The sequence below is a fragment of the Amia ocellicauda genome, chromosome 7 (genome assembly GCF_036373705.1).
Source record: "Amia ocellicauda isolate fAmiCal2 chromosome 7, fAmiCal2.hap1, whole genome shotgun sequence".
NCBI lineage: Eukaryota > Metazoa > Chordata > Actinopteri > Amiiformes > Amiidae > Amia > Amia ocellicauda.
In genome coordinates this window covers 48,157,682-48,180,060 of record NC_089856.1, presented here as the reverse complement: position 1 = coordinate 48,180,060, position 22,379 = coordinate 48,157,682, and the positions used below count along the sequence as shown (strand labels likewise).

Genomic DNA, 22,379 nt, shown 5'->3' with positions numbered 1-22,379 from the left:
CCCGGAGTCACACAGAAGAAGAGAAGGGGCATCCGCAGGGGTCACACTCCTACACGTGTGCGTGTGGTCTTCCCTCTGGCACAACACCCTGTGTCAGAATCCACGGCCCAGACTGGGACAGAAGACACTGAGGAAAAAATCGGCTTTTCAAGGTTCTGTCTCTCAGGAGAAGACACAAATATTGACTAGCCTACACTGAGGCTGAAGTAATGGCCTAGTTTTGGGAGACAAACAGGTTGTGAAGTTGTAAAGAGACGAAGCCAAACATGGAAAAAGACACCGACACAAAGGCAGGGATGCACTTTGCAGCATAAAATACTTTAATTCTTTAAAAACATTTTTTTTATCCACAATTATAAATAAACTCTGTTGAAAAACTACTACAAATTCCCCTGGTATCGTGGCTCTTTTTTAGGTGGACAACAAAAAGCCAACAAACCCGCCCACATACACATATGTCAGCCAATCAGAACACAGTCTCCGCAGTGGGCGGTGTAGAGACCAGTGTGATTGGACCTCGGGGGGGGGGACAGAGTCCAGGTGGACCCCTGCTCTCAGTCTGGGACTAAAGTGCTAATGGGACAGTGGGGGTCTCCAGTGTACCAACGGGACAGTGAGAGTCTCCACAACATCCTAGTGGGACAGTGGGGGTCTCCACTCCACAGTCTGCCCCCCCCGGCCCCTTAGCTGAAGTGCGGACAGCGCGCTGGTGCTGGGACATCCCTGCGTGGGGGGGCAGCAGTCCCGTGTTGTCGTGTCTTTCGTTACGACCACAGCAGTCGATCCCCATTTACATGTGTGCATCAGTGCAGGTTTATTTACGTTTTAGTGTATTTTATTTTTCTTGTACATTAATTGACCCTGCAGCCGATTCGCTTGATTGACTGGCTGTGGACCCCCGACCCAGACCAACCCCACACTGACGGAGCAGAGAGAGGGAGAGAGAGGGGGAGGGGTGGTGAAATAAGTCCGAGAGGTTCGGCCGGGACTCGGTACCAAAGACACCGCCCCCCCAATGCCCCCAGCTGTGTTTGATGGAGTGTCACACTTAGGAAGGAGGAGTTGGGGGGGGGGGGTAAACTGCTGCTACGTAGAAATTCCTGCAGATACGAAATTACATCTTCCTCTGCACAGTCCTGGGTCTGGGGTCCGCTCGGCCCAGGAGCGCTGGTGCATTACAGCGCCGGTCCACAGATGTGTGTGTGTGGGGGGGGTCGATGGGGTGCTACTCCGACTGGGCCGAGTCCAAACACACGGTGCTGGATGCTGTCTCTGGACCGCACTGGTGTCATGTGTGCCGGGGTCGTACAGCGGGTCTCAGACCAGCAGGAATGTCTGTCTGTCTGTGTGTGTGTGTGTCTCTCTCTCTCTCGGGGGGGTGAGTCTAAGGGGGTCACAGTGAGAGCAGGTGGTGTCCGAGTCCGGTGCTACTGGTACTGTCCAAACCCGCGGTTCTGTTCCTTTGGGGGCAGCTGGCTGGGGTCCTCTGCAAATGGACTCGCTGGAGAGAGAGAGAGAGCAGTGAGTAACCGAGTGGATAAACTAATAAAAGCACAATTCACTAACAATCGCTTCGCTCTTGGCGCTGCTGCTGCTCTGACTCAGACATTAACTGTGCTGCGCTGTAACCCCCCCCCCACCCGAGACGGGAGAGAGAGAGGAGAGGAAGTGAGGGCAGGGAGAGAGAGAGAGAGAGAGGGGAGGTGAGGGCAGGGAGAGAGGGAGAGAGGAAGTGAGGGCAGGGAGAGAGGTTCTGCTCACGGTTCTGGAACTGCTGTGCGGTGTATCGGGTCAGAAGGATCCCGAATCCCTCGATCAGAGCCAGCAGGATCCCCCCCATCATCGCTGAGCCCACCATGGCCAGAGGACCACCTGGGGGGAGGAGGGACATCAGCACACACTGAGACACGCACACACAGATACACACACACTGAGACAAACATACATTCAGATACACACGGAGACACACACAGGCAGACACAGACATTGTCACATACATAGAGACACGCTCTCAGAGACTCACAAGCACACAGACACACAACGCAGGACCGGGAAGGGTGGTAGTGGTACTTACTGCGGGCAGCCAGCACCGCCCCGGTCATCGCCCCACTGGTGATGGAGTTCCAGGGGTCCTCTTTGCCACGCAACTTCACCAGGCCGCAGTCTATGGTAGAGAACAGGCCCCCCCACACCGCGAAACTGCCTGACGGGGACACATGGGGACAGACACAGAGAAGATGAGAGAGAGAGAGAGAGATAGACATATTGAAGGAACACACACACACAGGGATGGACACAGATGCGGGGGATGGGGGGGCAAACAAAGAGACACAGTGTCACTGTGCAATTCGGCACCCTGGTGTGTCAAACACACGCAGACCCTGCCCAGAGGAGAGCCCCGCTCAGCCTCTATCTTTCCATTTTCGTAAGGATGTAAAACAACAACAAAAACTATGAGCAACTTCAAACAGTCGCCGTCGGCATCTCTCAGAAACCCTGCTACTGTGCCTGGAAGTCACAGTGTTTATTATGATTATTACAGACAGTGTAATGAACAAATCTCACCTCCGATCTGTGGAGCTCGAATTCTCACTGCATTCGCACTGCCCTTCAGCCTGTGACGCACACCCTGCACAGAGAGAGAGAGCGACAGAGAGAGGGAGACAAGGGGGACAGATATCAGAGAGAGAGAGAGGGACACAGATATCAGAGAGGGAGAGGGAGAGGTAGAAAAGGAGTCGTATATGGAGACAGAAAGAGACGGTGGGGAACAGGTTGTGTGTGAGAGTGAGTCTGGGTGAGTGTATCTGTGTCTGTGTGAGTGTGTCTGTGCGTCTGGGTGAGTGTGTCTGTGTCTGTGCGTCTGGGTGAGTGTGTCTGTGTCTGTGTGTCTGGGTGAGTGTGTCTGTGTCTGTGCGTCTGGGTGAGTGTGTCTGTCTGTGTGTCTGGGTGAGTGTGTCTGTGTAAGTGTGTCTGTGTCTGGGTGAGTGTGTCTGTGTGTCTGGGTGAGTGTGTCTGTGTGTCTGGGTGAGTGTGTCTGTGTCTGTGTGTCTGGGTGAGTGTGTCTGTGTCTGTGTGTCTGGGTGAGTGTGTCTGTGTCTGTGTGTCTGGGTGAGTGTGTCTGTGTCTGTGCGTCTGGGTGAGTGTGTCTGTGTAAGTGTGTCTGTGTCTGGGTGAGTGTGTCTGTGTGTCTGGGTGAGTGTGTCTGTGTGTCTGGGTGAGTGTGTCTGTGTCTGTGTGTCTGGGTGAGTGTGTCTGTGTCTGTGTGTCTGGGTGAGTGTGTCTGTGTCTGTGCGTCTGGGTGAGTGTGTCTGTGTAAGTGTGTCTGTGTCTGGGTGAGTGTGTCTGTGTGTCTGGGTGAGTGTGTCTGTGTGTCTGGGTGAGTGTGTCTGTGTCTGTGCGTCTGGGTGAGTGTGTCTGTGTCTGTGTGTCTGGGTGAGTGTGTCTGTGTGTCTGGGTGAGTGTGTCTGTGTCTGTGTGTCTGGGTGAGTGTGTCTGTGTCTGTGTGTCTGGGTGAGTGTGTCTGTGCGTCTGGGTGAGTGTGTCTGTGTGTCTGTGTCTGTGTGTCTGGGTGAGTGTGTCTGTGTCTGTGCGTCTGGGTGAGTGTGTCTGTGTCTGTGTGTCTGGGTGAGTGTGTCTGTGTGTCTGTGTGAGTGTGTCTGTGTCTGTGTGTCTGGGTGAGTGTGTCTGTGTCTGTGTGTCTGGGTGAGTGTGTCTGTGTCTGTGTGTCTGGGTGAGTGTGTCTGTGTCTGTGTGTCTGGGTGAGTGTGTCTGTGTCTGTGCGTCTGGGTGAGTGTGTCTGTGTCTGTGTCTGTGTGTCTGGGTGAGTGTGTCTGTGTCTGTGTGTCTGGGTGAGTGTGTCTGTGTCTGTGCATCTGGGCGAGTGTGTTGTACGTCTGTCTCACCACAGGCGCGTTGCGGAAGCCCTTGACGCACTGGAACACCCCCCCTCCAATCGCCCCCATGGTGAAGGCCCCCCCACAGTCATCGATTATCCGCCACGGGCTGGAGAGGGAGGGAAGAGATGGAGTGAGGGATGGAGTGAGGGATGGAGTGTGAAAGAGTGAGAAGGGTGGAGGAGTGAGAGATGGAGAGGGAGGTGGAGAGATGAGGAGTTGGAGGGAATGGGAGAGAGAGCTCAGTGAGAGTCCAGCCATGACCACATGATCATAATAATAAACACTGCAAGAGACATTTACTTTCACAGAAACACAGTCATCACATATATACCAAGTATAATATAAGTACACGAACAGCACGCTAGTCACTATAAGCGACAGGTTTATATGTTTTGTGAGATAAATAGGTCTTAAACACGCTCTGCCTGCTTCTCTGAGTGACAACCTGTTTACATCACGCAATGACTGCATAGACAACAACACAATAACATTCAATAACACAGCGACACACTCTGCCGTAAACTGTGCTCAAATGACAGACTCGTCCTTTTGGCAGCGGGTTTGCGGTGTTGTCGGTCAGAGGGGTTAGTTCTGACAGCTGTGTTTACATTACCAGGGCTCCCGAGCGTATTCCTCCATCTTGGCCCGCACGGAAGGGGAGACGCGTGACGTAGGAAGCTGATAAGGGAAGTTCCCCGGCCAGGCTCCGCATTGTCGCCCTGGTCATGTGGTAGGGGGTGAGGACGTCTTAGTTCGTTGAATTAAATTAAGAAAGACGTTTCCCAACTACAGCGCTGTACCTGCTGCTCATGCATACTAGTAACGTTTCCATATACAAATAATCACTATATTCTCTATCTATATATTTGTTGTCCCAACACAAAAACCGGGCCGTCGCATTTCACCCGGATCACATGACAAAGGTTGGCCTCCGCGGCGGGCAGCACCGATGACGCCATCACAGCGCGCCGACCTCGACGTTTGTGTACATGTAGTTGCGAAGTGCCGAGAAACTCCAGCGTTAAACGTGCGGGCTTCGCATCGGGAGGGCCGTTGAACAGTCGCAGTTTACAACAACGAGCAGGGCGACATCGCGGGCTGGCAGATTTTGGTGCAAAACTCTTTACATAGGGGCGAGAGGATCCTAAGGACGAGCTCCAGTCCCGGACAGTGTGTTATTGTGGGGTTTGGCTTGCGTGGATTTAACCAGGTGAGTGCTGAGAATCTATACCGATACGGGCGGTTATGTCCGTCTCAAAGCTACTGTATACATGTGCAAATAGAAATGCATTCAGAAAGAGCCCACTTTATATTTCTATGATTCTCCCTGGTCGCATTTCTTGTGACGAGCTGCCGTGTGGCGCTCAGCCCTGAACCCGCTGCCTGGGAGGCTCAGCACGCACTTTCCGTGTGAATGAGTGGAGAGGCGCTGTGCTGTGCTGTCCACCCTGCTGACCGCACTGTCCCTTTGCCCGTCTGCGTCCCAGGTCCAGGATGCCCCTGCCGCCCGCCCTGCTGGCCCGCCTGGCCAAGAGGGGGATACTAAAGAACGCGGAGCATGGTGAGTCTGTGTGAGCCTGTGTCTGCCAAAAGGGACTGCAGTATAACCCAGCTGCTGATACACTACAGCTGTCAGCAGTGAAACCCTGTGTTTTGTACAGTGCAGTACCCCGGTGGTACAGCACACTGATGGGTACCGCCTGCTGCACCTCTGACCCCTCCTCTGGTGTGTGTGTGTGTAGAAGCCGAGGAGGAGATCATCGCGGAGGACTACGACGACAACAACGTGGACTACGAAGCCACCCGGGTCGAGAACCTGCCGCCCAACTGGTACAAAGTGTTCGACCCAGCCTGGTGAGCAGCATCCCACCCCTCTGTCATCTGTTTATTCATTCATTCACTCACTTACTCCCTCATTCACTGCAGTGCTGTTCCTCTAGAATAACTCTGGGAGGCTCTTGAATATCCTATATTTGGGTGGTGGGGTCTTTTTTTTTGTCTTTTAAAGGCGATTTCCCCTCCCTCCCTCTCTTTTTTTTCCACTCTTTTTGCCCAGAATTCACCTGCCCAGTCTCTGTGAAAGTCAGTGATTGCATTACCTCTCTCTCTCTAGCGGTCTGCCCTATTACTGGAACGTGGAGACGGACCTGGTGTCCTGGCTGTCCCCAAACGACCCCAGCGCAGTCATCTCCAAAGCAATCAAGAAAGTGAAAGTCCCAGACAGACAGATGGGTAAGCAGACACACGGACGGAATTAATCGAAGGGTCTGAAAAGCCATGGAGAGATCTGCCTGTGCGCCCCTGACGTTGTTGTTGTGTGTTGTGTGCCGTGCAGAGGTGGAGGAGCGGGCGGACAGGCTGTTTGACAGGCTGGAGCGAGAGGAGGTGAGAGAGGTGCGAGAGAAGAGGCCGCACCGAAGAGAAGACATTGCCCCCTACAGCAAGAAGAGAGGTACAGCACTTCCTCCCCACAGCCGTGCATTGCAGTGGTTACCGTTTCTGTTGTATATTTCTGTCAAGTGCTTCTAGACGATTGACTCCGCTGCTACACAACAGTGCACGGTGGATGGATTTGCTGAAAAGTTTAATACTGTCTGTATGTCCTTTGCAGGGCGAGAGCGGAAGGACGAGGAGATGGATCCCATGGACCCCAGTGCCTACTCAGATGCTCCCAGGTACCAGTCGTCCTCCCCTCCCTCTGTCTCTCTCACATCACCCACCTTTCTGGGCACCGTGCTGTTGCTGCCAGGCATGCAAAGATGTCTCCAGTGCCTTCTCTCTTCTCTCCCACTCTCCCTCTTCCTCTCCATATCCTCCTTCCCCACTCACGCACACCCCATTCCTCTCCCTCTCCCAGGGGCACGTGGTCGACCGGGCTGCCTAAGCGCAACGAGGCGAAGACGGGCGCTGACACCACGGCGGCGGGGCCCCTGTTCCAGCAGCGACCGTACCCCAGCCCGGGGGCCGTGCTGCGTGCCAATGCAGAGGCCACCCGCGCCAAGGACTGAGGACACACGCTGCAGAGACGCACACACACACACTGACTGACTGAGAGACAGACACACACACACACACACACACACACAGTCGTACACTCGCTGACTGAGAGACACAGTCGGACACTGAAGAGACCCTTGCAGATAGACATACATGTGAACACAACACACTGACAGATACAGCCTCGCACTCACACACACACGCTCACTCATTCAGAGACCGCCCCTCCACGTGCAACGTTTCACTTCCTTTGCATCGAACTCTCATCGGCCTCCCGTCTCCGGCGTCCCGAGGAAGACAGGATGCAGACGAGACCACCCCGTGACATCGGATCGCTGTGCTCCGTGACAATGTGTGTGTATCTATATATATTGTATTTCTGGTCTCCAGTCGCTGAAGATCCACCATGGGGGGGCGCTGCGGAGTCATCGCTGCAGGTACATGTGTAACTGCCAGGCTTTTTTCCATTTTGTAGAAAAAAAAAAAAAAAAAATACAGTAAAAGTACAGCTGTGTTACCTGGCTTGTGTGCCTCACTTCCTGTTCTGGTCACTGGTGTGAAAATGGGTCCCATTCAGGCCCTGCCCTCGCCGGTCTTGGTCAGCCGATGCGATGTGTTTGTAACCCTGACCTCCCGCTCCACACAAAACCATCGGGGACAGGGTGCCGTTCTAATTTACTTTTTATTGTTTTTATTGGAAAAAAAACAAAATAACACGAGTTGTACATTCCCAAAAAAATCTCTCATAAACCCACAAGTCCACAGAAGTATATACAGCGTAAGAGAGAGGACTTGGGGGCGTCGCTCGGCCCGGTCACTGTCGCACGCAGCGCAGGGGTCCGACCCGGCCTGGGGACAGTGTCTCGGGGGGGGGCGGGGGGCTGATGACCATGATAAGAAATCCATTAGTTAAATAAAATGGTTAAAACCTCAAGAATGCTAGGAGTAGCGTAGGTCTCCAGGACCAGTCTTTGGGTACCCCGATCGTGTGTGTGTGTAGGTATGTATGTACACAGACTTTCTATTTTACACAACTTACTGTTTAAAAAAAAAAAAGAGAGAAGGTTTTAAGTTAAGTGTACAGGACGGCCTCCTTCTGGTCGCGGTGCTGGTCTTCAATACTGTCCGAGAGTCCCCGAGGTCAGGGTCCGCTGCCTGCCCACTGGGGGGGTTTGGAGGATGTGTGGCGAGGGAACAGGCCGGTCTGTCACTAGCCAAGCTCGCTGTCCGCCAGTCAGTCAGTGTGTCGGTTGGTCGGTCGGTCGGTCAGAGTGTGAGAGCGCATGTCAGTCGGTCAGTGAGGGTGTGTGTGTGTGTCAGTCATTTGGTCAGCGAGTTTGAGATTGTGTCAGGTGGTGAGTGTGTCAGTCGGTCGGGCAGTGAGTGTGAGCGTGTCTGTCGGGCATTGAGTGAGAGTGAGAGTGCGTCAGGCGGTGAGTGTCAGTCGGGCGGTCAGTGAGTGTGAGTGTCAGTCGGGCGGTCAGTGAGTGTGAGTGTCAGTCGGGCGGTCAGTGACTGGAGCCTGGCTCAGACTGTACCCAGGCTGTGTGGGGAGGTCAGTCCCCTCCCCCTCCCCCCACGTAGTGACAGACGGAGTCGTAGTCCAGTCGGAACACCTGGTGCTCCACGCGGTCCAGCTGCACCAGAGCGCGGCACCGGTCCCTCTCACGCTGCAGCACCCGGCCCACCTGCAACACACACACACCGTCATCACAACAGGCCACATTACACACAACAGTCCACAACACAGCCCACACAACGACAACATTAATTTTCATCATAAATAACCACAAATCAAACACCACAAAAATGCACGAGAGTCACTGTGGAGTTGGAGCTTCTAGAGGAAACTAAAGCACCATAACTGTTAAAAACCAACGGTAAATAATCACAATCATGCCTGTAAAACCAAATAAACTTATTTGTCTGAAGTCTGACAAAGGATTTTATGGTCATTTGAAAAAAATATTGAGCCAATAGTTTGAGGGAATGTATCGGTGTATCGGTGTATCAGGAAAATACTGATACCGATATTTCTGTAAAAGCCTGATATCGGTGCTCCGATATATCTGTCAGGCCCTAAACAACACACACAACGTCAACACAATGCTGACACAAACAGTCAATGCCAACATGCTCAACATAATGCCGACACACACACACACTCGATAAAACACCAACATGGTCAACACAACACAGTGAACAGAATGCAAACATGGAGGAGAGAACTGAAAGAGTGAGAAAAAAGGGATGAGAGCACACGAGAGAGAGAGCGAGCGCCTGTGTCCCACCTGGCCCCTGTGCTGCCCCAGCACCACCATGACTGTGTCCGAATCCGACTTCGGCACCACCGTCTCCAACATCGTCTGCTTCACGTCTGCAGCGCGGGGAGAGACACGCACAGAGGACATCAGAGTGTGTGTGTGAGGTTACAGTTGTGTGTCAGTGTGTGAGAGGGCAGTTGTGAAACATAAGAACATCATGGTGTCCAACTGAGAGGAGGCCATTCGCCCCATCGTGCTCGTTTGGTGTCCATTAATAACTAAGTGATCAAGGATCCTATCCAGTCTGTGTTTGAATGTTCCCAAATTGTCTCTCCAGCCACATCGCTGGGGAGTTTGTTCAGATTGTGACGCCTCTGTGTGAAGAAGTGTCTCCTGTTTTCTGTCTTGAATGCCTTGAAGCCCAATTTCCATTTGTGTCCCCGGGTGCGTGTGTCCCTGCTGATCTGGAAAAGCTCCTCTGGTTTGATGTGGTCGATGCCTTTCATGATTTTGAAGACTTGGATCAAGTCCCCACGTAGTCTCCTCTGTTCCAGGGTGAAAAGGTTCAGGTCCTCAGTCTCTCAGTAGGACATTCCCTTCAGACCTGGAATAAGTCTGGTTGCTCTCCTCTGAACTGCCTCTAGAGCAGCGATATCTTTCTTGAAGTGTGGAGCCCAGAACTGTCCACAGTATCCAGATGAGCTCTAACTAGTGCATTGTACAGTCTGAACATCACTGCCCTTGTTCTCAATTCTACACTTTTGACAATATACCCTAACATCGTGTTTGTCTTTTTTATTGCTTCCCCACATTGTTTGGATGGAGAAAGTGAGGAGTCCACATAGACTCCTAGGTCTTTCTCATGCGTTACTTCATCTAGTTCTGTTCCTCCCATAGTGTCATTATAGGGACATTTTTGTTACCTGCATGTATTACCTTGCACTTGTCCACATTGAATTTCATCTGCCAGGTGTCGCCCACAACTGAATATTATCTAAGTCCCTTTGAATAGCCTGAGCTGCCGAGATTGTATCTGCTGAGCCGCCTATTTTAGTATCATCTGCAAATTTGACAAGTTTGCTATCTATCCCAGAGTCCAGATCATTAATATAGATTAGAAACAGCACAGGCCCTAGTACTGATCCCTGTGGAACTCCACTAACAACCTCACTCCAGTTAGAAGTGACTCCTCTAATCGACTCCCTCTGTTTCCTAGACATCAACCAGTTCATAATCCATCTACTTACATTACCCTGAATGCCTACAGCTTCCAATTTGAGGATGTGGAACCTTATCAAAAGCTTTTTGAAAATCTAAGTATATCATATCATATGCTTTCACGTGATCTACAGCTGCAGTTGCATGTTCAAAAAACCCTAAGATCTGCCTCATCTAAACCCATGTTGACTATCTCCAAGAATATGGTTTTCATTAAGATGCTCCTCTATTTTCTGTCTTATAATTTTTTCCAACATTTTACAGGTGATGCAGGTGAGACTGATTGGTCTGTAATTTCCTGGCTCAGTTTTGTCCTCTTTCTTGTGGATTGGTATGACATTTGCTGTCTTCCAGTCAGTTGGCTCATCCCCTGTTCTAAGTGTCATTTGGAATATTTGACTTAGCGGCCTATAAATAATTTCCCTCATTTCTTTAAGTACTGTTGGAAATATCCCATCTGGCCCAGGTGATTTGTTGGTTTTTAATTCTGCTAGTCCCTTTAGTACCTCCTCCTCATTTATCCTGATCTCTCTTAGGGTTTGACTAGACTGGTTGTTAACCTGTGGCATGTTATCTGTCTTTTTTTTTTGTAAAAACCTCTGTGAAATACTCATTTAGAACATTTGCCACATCTTTTTTTCCAAGATACTTCAATTTTTGCCCTTTATCTGTTTCACTTCCTGCTTTATTGACCTCTTGCTGTTGTAATATTGAACAAAGCTCTTTGCATTAGTTTTAGCTCCAAGAGCTGTTTCTTTCTATTCCCCTCTTTGCTTTCCTGATCCCTTTCTTAAGATCTCTCTGCAGCTCAACATTCTATGTATTTTGTTTCGTCTCCGTCCCTTTTGTATGCGCTATACAACATTTTCTTTCTCTTGATATTTTTTGCATACCTCTATTAAACCATTTTGGCCAGTGTTTTTTGGTACAAATTTCTTCTGAGCCTCAAGTAGTATATTCTTGAAATATAACCATCCATTTTCGACTGAATCTGTATCTAGCATGTCCCAGTCTAATTCTTCTAAGTGCTACAATCGTTTAAAATTGTATGCCATTGTTTTAGACTTGGTCCTTGTTTTTTAAAGAATGCCTCAAAGCTAACCATATTGTGATCACAGTTTGCCATTTGGTTCTCTAACTAGTGTCCCTCTGACTCTATCTTGGTCATTTGAAAAGATCAAGTCAATGCATGCGCTCTCCCTGGTTGGTTCCCTGACAAATTGAGTTAGAAAGCAGTCATTTACCATCTCAACCATTTCTATTTCTGCCTCTGTAGTCCCCACTAGGCTTTCCCAGTCTAAGTTTGGGAAATTGAAATCCCCCATTATAACAGCCACATCCTTGCTACATGCAGTCCTGATTACACTGTACAATGCATCATCTTGCTGAATATCTGAGTTGGGTGGTCTGTAACACACTCCTACCGCTAATCCTCCAGATCTCTTGTCCAAAAGTTTCACCCACAAAGATTCTGTTCCGTTATTGGGGTCTAATTTTAGTTCTTCTGCCTCAATGTAATTTCTGACATATAATGCTACCCCACCCCCTCTTCGATTTGGTCTCTCCTAAACTGTGTGTATCCTTTCAACTTGTATTGATCCCCATCATTTTCTGTAAGCCATGTTTCTGTCACTCCTACAACATCATAGTCACACACCAGCACTGTGGCTTCCAAGTCTAACATCTTGTTCCTTATACTCCTGGCATTGAGGTACAAACATTTCAGGACTTTCCTACTAGCGGGTTCCCTTTTTCTTTCCTTAGAGGAACATCTCCCATTGTCAGAGCTCCCTGCCCCCCTTGTTCCTAGTTTAAAAGATTCTCAATTTCTCTGCCCATACGCTCTCCCAATGCATTAACCCCCCTTCTGTTTAGATGTAGACTGTCCGGTTTGTACAGGTCCCATCTATCCCAGAAGAAAGACCAATGCTCCATAAACCTAAACCCCTCTTCCCTACACCAAGATTTCAACCACGTGTTAAACTTTCTAATCTCTGCCTGTCTCCCTGGCCTGGCACGTGGTACCGGAAGTATTTCAGAGAAAACTACCGTGGAGGTTCTACGGTTTAGTTTCGTTCCTAACTCTTTAAAGTTGTCTTGCAGAACCTCTGTCCCATGACCAGTGGATTCCCCCCGGCTTTGGACAGTAGCCCGTCTACTAGTTTAGGGAGATCTGCAACCTGAGCACCAGGCAGGCAAGATACCATGCGGGTCTCCTTGTCACTAGAGCACACTGTGTGATCTACACCTCTAAGAATTGAGTCTCCTACTATAACTACCTCCCTCTTCTGGGGGGGGTGGGCACCATGGTGCTCTGGTGCTCAACTGCCCCCCATCACCCTCTGAGCTGTCACTGTCCAACTCGGTGTCCAGCAGTTGGAAGCTGTTGGGCAATTCTAGCTCTTGGGGCGTCTCTAAGGGATGTGCGCGCCCTTTTCTGCGGTTACGACCTACTGTAACCCAGCAGTTCTCTACACTGTCCTGCTCTAAGGTCTCAACTCTCCTAGGTTTTGGCTGCACACCATCTCTCTCATGGGCTGATTGACCAATTCTTCCATATCACTAATACAGCACAAATCAATAAGCTGAGCCTCTAGATCACGAACCTTGATCTCTAGGATTTCAACCTGCTGACAACGTTCACAAATGAAACCAAGAAACAGCGACGCTCTAAGTAGCTTTTGTCTACCTGCCCCCAATTCACACCTAACTGTCTCCAACTGGATTCACCTGGCACAACTCACCTAACTGAAATCCTGCTCGTCCTTGACTAAATCACCCTTCTACAACCTGTTTACTTTCACCAACTCTGAATTGAACTGAATTGACTTCAATTTAGGCAAACTTAAAACAAAATGAGCAATGCTAAGACTGGTCTGAAACCTGTCTCTGTCTGTGGCAACTTGTAAATACTTCTCAGTGTGTGTGTCAGTGTGAGTGTGTGTCAGTGTGTGAGCGTGAGTGAGTGTCAGTGTGAGTGTGTGAGGTTGCAGTTGTGTGTGTGTTAGTGAGAGACTCACCATCCAGCAGGCGGCCCTCCTCTGTGCGGCAGACGCAGGTGTCGGGGGTGAGAACGTCCTCCACCGTCATCTGGGGGAGCGAGAACAGTCACCTTATTACCACCACCATCATCATCATCAGATGCCCGAGGATGAGAACAGCGCGCCCTGCGGCGAGTAAGAGCGACCCTCCGCCCGAGCGGGGGGGCCTCGACACCGTCCAGCACACTGACCTCACAGACGCGTGGCAGCTCTCCTCACCTTGGAGTTGTAGTATTTCCCTCCCTTGAACTTCTTGTCGATGAAGCGCACGCGCAGGTCCCGCTGCAGCCAGGAGGGGGCGCTGGTGGGGGGGCGGGGCTTCTCTCTGTGTGTAGGGGGTGGGAGGGAGAGGGAGAGAGACAGTCAGAGCCCTGGGAGGATGTGCAGCTCTGCTCCAAGGACTGCCTACAGTAAGCACGGCATCAGTACCTGTCCTCGCCGGTCTCCTGGTGTTTCCTCTTGCGCGTCTCCTTGTCCCGCTCTTTTCCTCCGTCCCTCCATCTATCCGTCCGCCGGTCCGAGCCCCTGCCCTCGCCCTCCTCCTGACCGTTCGGCGCCCCCCCCTCCCGGTCCCCCTCTCGGCGCTGCTTCTCCCGCTCCTTCTCCTTGTGGGCCTTGCTCAGGCGGCCTTGGAGACAAGAGGGAGAGGGAGGGAGGGAAAGAGAGAGAGAGGGAGAGGGGGGAAGGAAACACAGGCAGGGAGACATTATAAGTAAGGAATAAACACTTATAGACAAGGGGAGGATTAGGTGCTGCCTTGAGGACAGACTGGTTGGACGCACGGTGAACGCACACGCACAAGCACTCTGCCCCCCCCAACTCACTGATGTCTTTGCTGTACTTGTCGAACTCCTTCCGGCCGATCAGGCGCAGGGAGTGCTGGCTGATGGTCACCGTCTTGCCCCCGATGGCCAGTTTCACCATCACCCTGGCATTGTCCGGGTCCAGCCCCTCAACCTGGGACGGACAGAGAGAGAGAGTCAATATCTACGCCAGGGTCTTACACACGAAGATCATGTCCGCTGGATCCCCGGCACTGACCTTGCCATAGAGCTCCTTGTGCGGCCCGCTCTCGATCAGCACGCAGCCGCCCACCGCCAGTACCCGGAACTCCTCCTCCTCCGCTGGCCGCTCCTCTCCGGGCCTGGGGGGCCGCGGGGGCCGGCTGGGCTCCAGGTCCCGAATGGCAGAGCGGTCCGCCCCCAGACCCAGGCCCTTGGGCCGCAGCTGGTGCTCTATGGGCTTCACGTCCCTGGAGGAGAACGAGGAGAGGAGGAGGATTAGAGAGGAGGCAGGGAAGAGGCGAGGTGGGAGGAGAGGAAGAGGAGGCAGGGAAGAGGCGAGGTGGGAGGACAGGAAGAGGAGGCAGGAGTGGTGGAAGGATGAGAGGAGAAGGAAGAGGAGGAGAGAGAGAGGGATAAGTTTACAGAGCACACAGCACTGATGTCTCGGTCACCCCACCGCTGGGACCCTCTCAACACGCCCTTTCCCTCGGCACGGTTCGGTCACTCACTGTTTGAAGGTGCGTCCGATGCCCTCGCCCTCCTTCCAGCCCATGCCCTTGAGCATCGCCATCCCGTAGGCCTCCACCGGCACGCTGTCGTAGTCCGCCTCTGTGGACTGGGACAGAGACGGATCATCACGCTGCTGGGGTCACGTGGGGGCTGGGGAAGAAGACACGCCCTGCCCAACACACCCCCAACACCCGCTCCCACACACTCGGTCACACACGCTCACTCACTCAAGGGCAGAGCGGGAAACAAAAAGAACAAGAGGGAGAGGGAGGAGCCGGACCGGGCGGTGTCGGATTCAGGGGGAGACTCACGGGCTCTGGCCGTAGGTCCACTCGCACGCGATCCCCGTCCTCGAAGCCCTCGGGGGCCTGGTTCTGCATCAGCAGTGGGATGGCCAGGTTCAGGTCTGTCTTCTCTCCGTTCTTCCATCGCTCCTGCTGCCTCTGGGACTCTGAGAGAGAAAGACCTAAATTCTGATCTCTGCGGTATTGATCTCTGGTCCCAGGCTCATCCTCTCGCCCTCCGCGGTGGCAGTACCTTCGATGAGCTCTTTGACCGCCTGCGACTCCACGGCATCCTGCTCCGTCTCCGGCTGCGCGCTGGGGCCCCCCCCGCCCCTGCTGGCTCCCTCGCCCTTGTACCAGCGGTTCTTGTGGATAAGAGGGATGATGAGCTCTTTGGGCTTCTCCACGGGCTTGGTGCTGGATGCACAGGGGGCAGAGAGAGAGAGAGACAGACGGATCAGGAGCGGAAGGGAGAGAGGGAGACACGCAGACACAGCCTCACAGACCTAGAGAGAGGCTGACAGATCGAACCAGAGAGAGAGAGAGACACGCAGGTGGAGACGCACAAACGGAGGCAGAGAGATGAATAGTGAGACTCACAGATGGAGAGAAAGAGAGAAACATAACCACACAGAGACAGACAGACAGACAAACAAAACCAGAGGGAAGCACATACTGCCAGACAGACACACACAGACTGAAGCAGAGATGAAGAGTGAGACTCACACAGGCTCACAGATGTGGAGATGGGGAGAGAGAGAGAGAGAGACCTGCATAAACCAAGCCAGAGGGAACCACACACCGCCAGACAGACACACACAGACAGAGCATGCACACACACACACACCTGTCTCTCTTCTCTGAGCATGTGTGTCAGTGTGCATGTATCATATATGTGATTACACACACTGGCACACATGCACACAGAAGAGAGACCGACACAGATTATCCGTGAACAGGTGAATCAGAACCACTGGCTCCAGGGCCCCTGAAGGCGCTATAAACGCGGGCGCGGCGGATCTGCACATCTGCACATCTGCACAGGAGACGGTGTGTTACGGCGCGCTGGCGGAGGGCACTCGGTACCTCTTCAGCTCCCTCCCCTCCACCCCGGTCAGGTAGTCTCGCTCCTCCGCCCGGTCCGCCGACTCCCGGGCCGCACTGGTCGGCTTGAACTTGCTCACGGTCTTGCTGAAGCCGAAGGAGATGGGCACGGCCTTCTTCTCGTCCCCGGGCTTGTACTCTTCGTGTTTATCAACAACATCACGGCGACGATTCCCCGGGTCCGCCATGTTTTTCGAGACGGCTCCGGGAATTTCCGGCGCGGCCGCACAACAACTCGAGAGGGCCGCGGCGGGCCACCCTGGGGGATGTAGTCTTTGTCCCGCCCTCGCCGCCGTGCAGGCGCAGGGGGTGGACTACAACTCCCGGCATGCAGCAGGACTGTCGGGTCACGCCAGGTCACCGTGAAATATCACTATGGAGACCAACGGGGCTGCTGCTGCCTTTGAAGGACCGCCTCTGGTCCCGATACAGAAATGAGTCTATTTTCATTTAATGCGCCTCTTAATGCCACTTAATCATCATGGATTAGAAAAAGCATGTAGCAAGCGTATTACTTCATTTCAGTTATATATTTATATGACATACTTCACACAGTCTTTGTGTTTGCTAATTGGTATATGTTCCCCAATTATAATTCACATTTCCTGGTGTTTGGCCGTCCATGAAATTAAGATGAATTTATATTTTTAAATACCCACCCCCCCACTGTAAAATAATAGATTAAATGAAGCATGCATGGGAGTGCATCTTAAGATAAGGTGTGGACTCACACTAGACTACACGTCTGTAAAACAATATTATTATTATTATTATTATTATTATTATGACTATCTCTTAAGTAGGTCAGTTCAAGAACACATCCTCCGACCTTCACTGCATTCCTGGAACCGTGCATTTAAATCACATGTAATTGCACTGCTGTCTGCACTTTTCTTATATCATATATGCAATATTCATACATAATATGACTCCTTCTCGTTTCGTCCAGCCCTGCCACGGCGGGATGAATGGCATGTGTTGTCCCCAGCAGCGCAGCCGGGCCGCGCCGTGGTCGTGCAGTGCGGTGTGTCTCCGCACAGACAAGCACCCGCACAGCAGAGCACGCGTGCGTTCGTGCGGCGCAGATGTCCGCAGCTCTGCGCAGCTCTGCCCCATCCCAGCGCCCCCATTGGTGGATCAGCGCAGACCCACGCAGATCTGCGGACATCTGAGCGGCACGAACGCGAGTGCGGCTCTAGCGGTCTCCCCTGCCCCGCCGCCCAATCCCGTGCCTCCATGGGCGGCTCTGCCTCTGCCCGCTTCTCCTCCTTATCGCCGTTTCCTCATTACTTGTCCGCTGTTTATTGCACAGCCTGTAATGTAATTTGTGATCTGAGTCCCGCACGGATCCAGGCATGGCTTCCACCTGCCCTGAGCGCATTATCACTCTCCCCGGTAGCACTGCTGCCAGCGCACCTTGCAGGAAACAATAGCGACACTGTGTCTATTCAGTGTTGCAATTTTGTATACTTATATGCATTCATCATCATAGCTATATCAGCAATAGTATTATACATACTACCAATACTGCAGCTGCACAAGAAACCGGGAGAAGACACGGGAATACGTCGCCCAGCTTCAAGAATGTTGAAGGTAAGTGTTTTTATACATTTTGTTTTTTTTGGTTAGATTGCCTGAAATCTCAGATATCTGCATTTCTCGTATACAGCTGGCAATGCATGTGTGATTGTGTGCGTGCATTTGTGTATGTATGCATGTTTTATGTCCGTGTTGATATCAATCATCACTATGCTGTCGAATCATCGGTTTTCATTTTTTTCTTCTTCTTCACATTTATCGCGAGTCTCGTGCTCAGCTGGGGGGGCTCGCGCAGCTCCTTATGCAAATGAGCACAATTACAAAATTCAGCGCAATGAGGGATATATTTCTAGACATGACAAAATATGGCACATCAACCGACAGCATCAAATAAAAGATCTCTTCCCCGTCTCTCCTGTGGGTCCAGTTAGCCGCGATTCGCAGCCCGCGATTTAAAGCCGGGTCAGCCGTTTGGGTCAAGGCGACGTGGATTGATGTTTATAACGGCTTTCCTTTGGCTTTTTTTAAAGAAGGCCAGTGTGTGTGTGTAGGGAAGGGATGTGATGGAATAAGTGCCTTCAAGCAAGAAATGATGCCGTCTCTCTCTCTCTGTGCTGGCTGGTGAGGACAGCCCAGTGAGCTTGAATATAATCGCGTTAAATCTGCCCCCCTTCGCATTGTAACCAGGTGTGTGTTTGTGTTTGTGTGTGCTTCCTCTTTTGGAGACCGAGGAGTGGGTATCACAACCATCATTGCTCTGATTGCCCCGGCGGGAGAGGAAATAGCCTGGGTGAGAGTACAGAGTGGGTCCCAGTTTACTAACCCTGCGTGCGGTGGATGGCTGTGTGTGAAATGATGAGTTTCTGCGCGTGGTCTTCAGATGGAGCTGAGAGTCCCTGTCCCGGTACAGCGCGGCACAGCCAGGTGCAGGGAAGGGTGACAGGCGCTGCCACGCTGGTGTTGCCACCGTCCGCGTGTGGGGTCAGACTGTGCAGATCGGAAACCTCAGCACAGGATACAGACACCCTAACACCCTGACACTGTATATTTCCAGGGATAGATACTTTGAATTCATCCGTTACATTGTTTCATTTTTTGATCAATGTTTCTATTTTAATATATTTGTTTAGTATTTGTTTAAATGTCTCCGGATAATATCTGCTTTCCACTCTGAGGGCGGTAGATTCCACTCTCTGTCCTCACCTCACCCCTCACGCAGCGCATCCCTCCGATTGTGAGGAGGCTGCGGACAGCAGTCGCCTGAGCTGAGCCCCCCCGCTCCCCTGCCCTCTCCCTCCCCCTCCTCCACCGCCCCCCCGCTGACTCGGCGGAAAACAGACCAGTGTTTTATGGGTGTGCAGTGAGCAGTGCGTTACACCGAGAGGGATATCGGAGTGACAGAGGGAGAAGACTGCATCGTCCGTGTCTGACAGCGCGGCGCCTCTGCTTCACGTCCCTCTCTGTGCGATTATTAGCGCTGTGGGCCAAAGTCTCAAGCCAGGGGGTCTCGTGTTTAGTCGCTGGGCACCTGAGGTCTGAGGCTGGCAGGGAGCCGGTGCCAGAACCACACAGCCAGCTACGCCACGGCGGGGGTTAGGAGAGCAAGAGACGCACACCGGAGCACAAACAAACGCTGAGCCTACATATATACAGGAGCAGGGATGGGTTTAGTAAGTGTTAAGCAGAACAAAGTGTTAATGGCACAGTGGCCCGGTGGTCAGGGGTCCGATCTGACCCCCAGTGTGTTGCCCAGGCAGGGAGTCTGTGGGGGTGCTTTGAACACAGGACATTGGATGAGGTGATCAGAAATGGTGCTGGGTTTTCTTCTCTTTCTCCTTCTCCTTTTTCCTCTTCCTCCTCCTCTCCTTCTACTTCTTTTTCTCTTCTTCCTCTCATTGTCCTCACCCTTCACCATTCACCCTCTCCTCTATCTCCTTCTCTGTTACGTTTATTATGACAGACTTCCTCTGGGCAGCACTGGGCCATGAGCAGAGACTGGGCACCATGCCTGAGAGACACTTATCAGAGTGCATCATGGGATTCCCACAGCCCAGGGCAGTAGATCCCAGGACAGGCCCGTGGAGCCCCATAGGACAGCACTGCCACACTGCAGGGTAAAACCACAGCAACACCATGTTCCTGTTAAAAGAACAGGAACCCTACAGTAAAATGGGTGAACGTACATACCTTGGGCAGTCAGCCCTGCCTTGAGTGAAGGACCCGCCACTCACAGCCAGTCAGCGTCCCAGTGAGGGACCGATCCCACGAGAGAGGGGGCCCCTGAGGGCAGGGTTCCTCCAGGCCAGGCCTACAAGCTCACAGGATCATGTGACCTGGCTTTGTGGGAGGGTGAGAGAGTGTCATAACATCGTACACACATTGTACATGTGCAATATGGAGCCCCAAAGAGCTGTAGGGAATTGGCCAATGTCACTGTGTGGAAACTGTGTGTCTGTCTGTGTGTCTGTGTGTGTGTGTGTCTGTGTGCGTGTGCGTGTGTGTGTGTGTGTGTGTGTGTGTGTTTGTAAAGGAGGGTGTGTGTGTGGGGGGGGTTACAGTACCTTATATATCTCTTAGCTGCTCAGCTGATCTGCGGTTAGCTCAGCCAGACCGGAGATTCTCAGATTTCGGTCAGAAGAGGGATAGAAGGATGACCTTCCAGAATAAAGAGAGAGAAAGAAAATACCAAAAACACCTGACCTTTGCATAAACACGCTTCGTTAGTGTTATTTCAATACCTACCCCCACCTCCAAAACCGTATGAAATTACAGAAGGACAGGAAGTAACACTGCGGACGCCCCACCCGAACAGGAAGCCGCGACTCACCTTGAGCTGCACCATCAGCGCTTCTTCAGCGGAACGTCCTCCTCCAGTTGTGTGTCTTTTCTGTTGTGTCCTTCCTCTCAGGATAAACCCTCATCTGACTTCCCCTGAACCGCAATCTCATCTGTTTGTAACTGGGGGGGGGGATAACCATGAGTAGCACTCTCACTCGAGGGTCTGACTCATTTCCCACTGGATCCCATACGTTTCCGGTCAGGGGTGGCAATTGTGACCCTGGCTGGTTGGCTCAGTGTGGCAGACATCTCTCGTTGACTCTCTGGCTGAGCTACACATCATCATTTTTGTGTGTTGTGTCCGATCTCATGAATGGGAGGCAGTAAAATAAACAAGTGACTAAAGTAGTAAACACAACGGAAACACAAACTGGTGACGAACTGCAGGCGGGCGAAGACACAGGGACACCGAGGGGCTCGACACCCAGCTTCACGATGGGGACGGGACGGGACAGTTACCACCCAAACACGGGGAAGATCCAGGGGGAAGTTTTGTGTTGCTGTTGATCATTCCTATAAATGGCTCCTGTTGTGTCCCGTTCACGCACCGCGCTACGTTTCTGTTGTGTGGCTTTGTTTTGGAAGCTCGGGTTACTGTGGGCATGCGGGCCGTGTGTTTGTTTCTCGTGTGGGTGTTGAAGTGGGCAGGCGACTTGGGGGGAGCAGGGCTGTGTGTTGTAGTTCTGCAGCGCTGTCACTACAACAACACCCACAACAAACACTTTCTGTCTCTCTCCCCCTCTCTCGAGCTGTGCTTGTTCCTGTCTGTCTCTCTATCCCTCTGTCTCTGCACTCTCATCCCTCCTCCTGTTTTTTATCATTCCCCTTTTACTTTCCCCCCCTACTTTCTCACACTCCTTCTCTCCCACCCCACCCCCTTCGCTCTCTCTTCTGGGCTGTGTCTCATGTGGACACTCCCTCTTTCTCACACTCTCCCTCACCATTTTTTCCCATGATCTCTCGCTCTTGCTCTCTCTCTCTCTCACTCCCTCACTCATCCTCCCTGCCTCTCTCTCTCTCTCTCTCTCTCTCTCTCTACACCACTGTACACATATGGCACGTGTTAAATATATTTTAGTCAGTAATCCGTGTATTTATTTTAAAGCTTGAGACTAAATATGTTTTTATGAGGCAGTGGTTGATTTAAGAGATATCCCACATGTTTTGACTACAAAGAAGGGAGAGCGATGTTAGTATATGAAAAATGTGCAGATCCCATGTTTCCTCCCACAAAAATCTGTATCTGTTCCCCATGTGGAGGAGAGGGGGACCCCGGTGGGATTGTTCCTCTGCTGTTTCACTGGAGGGGTATTAGCAGGAACCCATGAGGGATCGGTCCAGTCAAGTGTTTGCAGACAGTGTGTGTGTGCGTGTGTGTGCGTGTGTGTGTGTGTGTCTACAGTGTCAGGCGAGACAGAGCAGCCAGTGTGAAACACATCTGAGTCCAACCCACCCTGTCTGAAGGGTTAAAATAGGGAAGGAGACCTTTGATGGGATACTGTGGTCCAGAGTCTCTGTGAACCACAGTCCAGTCAGGTCCAGTACAGTCCAGTCAGTACAGTATAGTATAGTCTAGAACAGTCCAGTGCAGTCTGGTTATGTCCAGTACAGTCCAGTTCATTGCAGTCTGGTCTGGTCCAGTCCATTCCTGCAAAGTCCAGTCCAGTCCAGGTGCTCTGTT

At 51.9% G+C, this 22,379-nt stretch overlaps 4 protein-coding genes across 4 annotated transcripts in view; 2 read left to right on the top strand and 2 right to left on the bottom strand.

The window, feature by feature from the left end:
- Nucleotides 1–297: 297 nt before the first annotated feature.
- timm17b (translocase of inner mitochondrial membrane 17 homolog B (yeast)) lies at nucleotides 298–4,615 on the bottom strand. The gene is made up of 6 exons (XM_066710088.1): nucleotides 4,513–4,615; nucleotides 3,906–4,005; nucleotides 2,566–2,629; nucleotides 2,075–2,203; nucleotides 1,762–1,872; nucleotides 298–1,501 (listed from the first exon to the last, which is right to left on the bottom strand). Exons 1-6 carry the CDS (start codon nucleotides 4,536–4,538, stop codon nucleotides 1,428–1,430), a joined length of 504 nt encoding a protein of 167 aa, XP_066566185.1. The 5' UTR covers nucleotides 4,539–4,615; the 3' UTR covers nucleotides 298–1,427.
- A 220-nt stretch (nucleotides 4,616–4,835) lies between these two features.
- On the top strand, nucleotides 4,836–7,413 carry pqbp1 (polyglutamine binding protein 1). The gene is made up of 7 exons (XM_066710087.1): nucleotides 4,836–5,109; nucleotides 5,387–5,460; nucleotides 5,642–5,753; nucleotides 6,013–6,131; nucleotides 6,235–6,351; nucleotides 6,511–6,574; nucleotides 6,757–7,413. The coding sequence occupies exons 2-7, from the start codon at nucleotides 5,394–5,396 to the stop codon at nucleotides 6,905–6,907; spliced, it is 630 nt and encodes a 209-aa protein (XP_066566184.1). The 5' UTR covers nucleotides 4,836–5,109; nucleotides 5,387–5,393; the 3' UTR covers nucleotides 6,908–7,413.
- Nucleotides 7,414–7,559: 146 nt separating this feature from the next.
- On the bottom strand, nucleotides 7,560–16,555 carry gpkow (G patch domain and KOW motifs). Its single transcript, XM_066710086.1, has 11 exons — nucleotides 16,304–16,555; nucleotides 15,471–15,634; nucleotides 15,245–15,384; nucleotides 14,933–15,039; nucleotides 14,461–14,671; nucleotides 14,244–14,376; nucleotides 13,849–14,047; nucleotides 13,639–13,744; nucleotides 13,399–13,468; nucleotides 9,188–9,273; nucleotides 7,560–8,584 (listed from the first exon to the last, which is right to left on the bottom strand). The coding sequence occupies exons 1-11, from the start codon at nucleotides 16,507–16,509 to the stop codon at nucleotides 8,453–8,455; spliced, it is 1,554 nt and encodes a 517-aa protein (XP_066566183.1). The 5' UTR covers nucleotides 16,510–16,555; the 3' UTR covers nucleotides 7,560–8,452.
- Nucleotides 16,556–17,545: 990 nt separating this feature from the next.
- Nucleotides 17,546–22,379, top strand: part of LOC136753985 (membrane-associated guanylate kinase, WW and PDZ domain-containing protein 3) — a 58,158-nt gene continuing 53,324 nt past the window's right edge. The window contains exon 1 of the mRNA XM_066710363.1: nucleotides 17,546–17,914. The gene's annotated coding sequence lies outside the window, so the exon portion shown is untranslated. The remainder of the gene's footprint in view (nucleotides 17,915–22,379) is intronic.